Source organism: Trachymyrmex septentrionalis, unplaced genomic scaffold, assembly GCF_001594115.1.
Source record: "Trachymyrmex septentrionalis isolate Tsep2-gDNA-1 unplaced genomic scaffold, Tsep1.0 scaffold86, whole genome shotgun sequence".
In the NCBI taxonomy this organism is placed as follows: domain Eukaryota; kingdom Metazoa; phylum Arthropoda; class Insecta; order Hymenoptera; family Formicidae; genus Trachymyrmex; species Trachymyrmex septentrionalis.
In genome coordinates, this window is record NW_017306049.1 from 1,289,047 (window position 1) to 1,293,871 (window position 4,825).

At 30.1% G+C, this 4,825-nt stretch overlaps 1 protein-coding gene across 7 annotated transcripts in view; it reads left to right on the plus strand.

Annotated features, from left to right (window-relative positions):
• The window catches only part of LOC108755186 (nuclear factor 1 X-type), a 316,149-nt gene that overhangs the window by 72,466 nt on the left and 238,858 nt on the right, over window positions 1-4,825 (plus strand). For 5 of the 7 annotated variants that reach the window (XM_018498052.1, XM_018498050.1, XM_018498056.1 and 2 more), the window contains one exon: window positions 264-362. The exons of 1 other annotated variant lie outside the window; for it this stretch is intronic. In XM_018498052.1, the coding sequence (XP_018353554.1) occupies window positions 264-362 (99 nt within the window). The remainder of the gene's footprint in view (window positions 1-263; window positions 363-4,825) is intronic. One more of the 7 variants, XM_018498051.1, reaches the window with a different exon arrangement.

A 4,825-nucleotide genomic window follows, 5' to 3' on the forward strand; every position in this document is an offset into this window, starting at 1 on the left:
TATATATATATATAGTATATATATATATATATATATATATATATATATATTGTTGGATGTAATAACATTCGGCTATCCAACCGGATAGTAAAAAAGTATTGGATAATACTCGATACCGGATCTGGATTTTCCAGACATCCGATGCATCCCTATTTCTTATAAAATTTTTACATTCCGACACATATCCAAACTCATATATATTGGGTTTAATAATTCTGGCAATGAGCGGATATTAAATATTATTCGCTGGGTTTTGTTCCCAGGTACAGGATATCATGAACTATATAATGGTGTCGTCTGCAATGATACGATCCTTGCAACAGGTGTCTTCAGCTCCAAAGAGCTCTGGATGCTTTCAAAAGGTACGACGCTATATATTCCTCATAAATTCGAACTTGAGTTTGTTCGTCAATTGCACGTAACATAACTTTTGCTGTCTTACACGCGTTTTTACATTCAATAAATTTTGAATTGATTTTGTATTATTGAGTTAACTCTTTTTCCAGATTTGTTATACTCGTGACGATTTCTCTGTGGATGCTTTCGAAAGGTGACAAACAGCTCAATGCGAAAGACCTTTTGAAAGCATCCTGTTTGTTGATACTTTGTATTATATTATCGTATTTTTTAAATATTTATTACCATCTTTTTAATAAGAAAGATATGACATCTTAAAGTAAATAAAAATAATAAAAAGCTTTGACGCTGAGATGCTATACAATGCGCGCGCGCGCCTACACACACACACACACACACACACACATTTATATCCATTGCACGGTTAAACAAAAAATTTTTTTTAAGTGTTATAGAAGAAAAAAAGTGGCACATATTTAGATTTTCTTGTACTAAATATGATGCCGTCGTCGTCGAAAATTTCGTAGTACGTAGTGATCTTTATACTACGTATATAATACAGATAATAGAGTGACCGTATCAAGCTTGTTATTAAAAAAAATATGTATTTTCTTGAAAAATGTTTCAGATAAGAGTTAAGATTTTTATTGGCATATTAGGTAGCAATGTTAATGTAATAAAGTCGCCAAGGTAATATAAAAATCGCTTCAAAACTTTTTAATCAAAATTTCTATTTTGTACATATTTTTTTATATTTTTTTTCTGGACCTTGAGAGCTTTTCAAAGCACTATAATAAATAGGATTATAATGAAAGTGGTCAAACCAAAAGCAAATGCGAAAGCGAAAGAAAAAGATTTTTTTGCGAGAGTAAATGCGACATTATAATATGAACGCAAAAGCAAAAGATCTTGTTTCTTTCTGCTGAATGATGAAATTGACAGTTAGGAAAAATAATATGTAAAAATTTCTCTCTCTCTCTCTCTCTCTAAAAGTAATGAAAACAAATATTACTGATTTCAATTCAAATTATTGCATGATAATATTATTATCACTTATACACTTAATTATTATTATAATTTAGCTATAATTTATATCACACAGCAATTTGTGTGAAAACAATGATTTGTTTTTCTTCTTCTTCCTCTTTTATTGATCAAATTTGGCTGAAACTGAGCTACTGATATTCGAAAAATAGAATGACTTGCGAAAAAACAGTATACCTCAAATCGAGCAACCTTCTCGGTTGGATAATGTAACACGATCGAAAATGGCAATATGATCCTCCAAGCACTGCACTAGGCGCCTGCGTTTACGATCGCACGGCGCATGTTCGGACGAATGAAGGAATTTCTGTATGAAAAATGCAAATGCACAATAAAAATCAGTAACGCTTTCCAAAAAAAAATAACCGAAGTGGTGCAACATCCGAGACAAAACACATCCGCCTTGTTCGAACGATCTTTCGAAACTCAACTATTGATAAAATCAAATTACTATCTAATATTTATTTGTTTTCAATAAACACACTTAAACTCTAAAGTTTAAAGTGTCTCTAGATTGTTAAATTAATGAATAAAACATAAACACTGCACTTTTCTGCCATCCAATGTGCCCTCGATGTTGTGAATCCTACGAGTCAGACAAAATCTTTCGCTAAAACTTTCATATAATTATACGATAACAAAAACAAAAACGAAAGTCTAAAATAATGCGAAAGTTTTGCTTTTGCGCTATATATATGCGTTTTTTGCACTATATATATGAAAGTGAATATTCCAACCACTGACAATAGCATTGTCCAAGATGTCCGACTGCCTAAAATCTTTTAAATGTTGTTCAAGATCATAACCTTGATGTTATATATATGAGGCTATCATAGGTTGTTCTACTTATTTTAATTTTTAATTTTATTTTAAAGTTAAAAATTTTTATAACCCTTTTTTTATAATATTTTGAAAAGCTCTTAAGGTAATGTAATAAGAATATGCAATAAAAAAGGGGTCTTTATTAAAAATTTTTGAAGTGATTTTTACGTTATCTTAACAGTTCTATCCAAAGTCATACTAACATTGCTAATAGAGTTGGCAACGTTATCTTACAAAAGTATCCTTATCGTTCTCTTTTTTGAAAAGTAATTTCTTATTCTTACTCGTTACTTGTTTAAAAAAGTCATGCGAAATACAACTGTATGACCATTTTGAACATGAAGAAAGGACTCCGCACAAACCTTATGGAAATTGAATTTTGATCGAATTGGCTGAAAATTTAATGTAGATCTTGTCGTCCTGATAAAAAGTCTCGACAGGCATGATCCCCTATAATGAATCATTTCACCTCTAAGAGGCATTATTTTTCAAAACGGACTAATACCACAACACTTTATTTTCAACGAATACGGTGCATTCTTACATCTTTATTTGCAATTTCTGTATATATTTTTAAGTTAAAAAAAGTTATAAGAATAATATTGACTTGATTGCTTCTTACAAAAAAAGCTATAAAGATATCGAGGTCAATAACTTGATTTTAGAGATTTAAGCATCTACGATTTATGAGAGGCGAGGAGACTTACAATAAGCATCCTAATCTGTGAAAGGCGAGGGGATTTAAAATAAACAAGCACTCCGATTTGTAAGAAGCAATCAAGTCAATATTATAAATAATTGCCTTGTAAATTTTTTTAACTTAATAGAAATTGCAAATAAGGACATAGGAATGCACTGTACTAGTTTAAAATAAGATATTGTAGTATAATATTAACTCGTTTTGAAAAATAACGTCTGGTAGAGGAGAAACAATCCATTATAGTCGCGCCTGAAGAGATTTTTCATCAGGACGACAAGCTCTACATAATATATCAAATTTTGAGTCAATTCGACCGAAATTCAATTCCATAAAGTTTATCCGGAGTCTTTTCCAATAATCGTTTTTGAGCAATTTTTGTTTTTCTATAAAGCATTCATCGGGCCTCTAATGCTTGTATATTATTATCCATCTCTATTGCGTTCATTATTTTAACAACACTACTGCATTGATAGAATATCTGAAGAGCGATTCAATCTAGAAGCCGAAACATATAATATTAGTCAAATTTTAATTTACAGAGTACAATATATTTTGTATCATTTATACTTTGTTATTTATTATTTATATTTTTACTTATTATCTTTATAAATACATGTTCTGTTGTCCACTGTTTCTCTCAATTTTCATTTAATATCTGTCTACCAAATAGTTATGTCGTCTAATATCTTTAAATTTTGTTTCATGTAAGCGAACTAAAGTTGGATTTTTATTGTTATTTGTATTAACTTAATTTATTCACATTTGTATTACACAGTAAATGGAACAGTTTAATGGAACATGTGCAATAAATCTTATAAAAACAGTTCAATCTTGACAGTCAAGTAAGTTTTTTTTTATCACTTTTCGCGTATAATTTCATGTTAGCATTTTTTAAATTATTTTTAACCTTTTGGGTCGTTTTAAAACAAAAAATATTTTTCTTTTTAGTAATTTAATGACCAGATTAACTCGGACATCATCACGTTTTTCTCGCTTTTTATGTTATTAGTTTATACTTGTATGCGCTATCATTATGTAATTTTGTTAATATATTTTTTTTGCACTGAAGAGGACCTTGACCGTAGGTCGAAACGTATACATAATATTCACTTTGAATGATATTAAAATACACACTAATAACCAGTATCAGCTCAAAGTGGCATTTTATTTATTATTTTTTAGAATATATTTTGTGTTTTGATTTTCGTATTATACGATTTGCGTTATTGACTTTTATATGCCCTTTCTAATTTCTAATTATTTTTGTAAAAAAGTAATTCGTTCCCGTTACCATTACTCAAAAACGAGTCATTATTATTTTTTGTTACTTTTTCTTGGGCGCGATTCCGTAACTGTCTTTACACGCCTACCAACAGTTGTCGGTATCGTTGCACAGCTTTTTTACCATATAAAATATCTGCGCAACGACATCGACAACTGTTGGTAGGCGTGTAAAACAGTTATAGAATATAGGACCTGGGGCGCGATTCCGTAAGGGTATATCCACAAAAATTTGCTTAGCGCATAAGCGAATGCATAAAGAAAATTATCCAATCGCATTTATCCTATAAAGACGCACGTAAATGTGATTAGATAATTTTCTTTATGCGTACGTTTATGCGGCTATGTAAGTTTGTGTGGACATATCCTAACTGTTTTACATGTCTACCGACAGTTGTCGGTATCGTTACGCAGCTTTTTCACCATATAAAATATCTGCGCAACGACACCGATAATTGTCGGTAGACGTGTAAAGAACAATTACGGAATCGCGTTCTTGGACATTCATAAAATATTATATAAATTTTTATGGTAAATATATAAATAAGAAAACGCTAAAAGTTTATTTTTTAATAGAAAAATATGGTTCATAAACTAACAAATGTACATATATATATATAT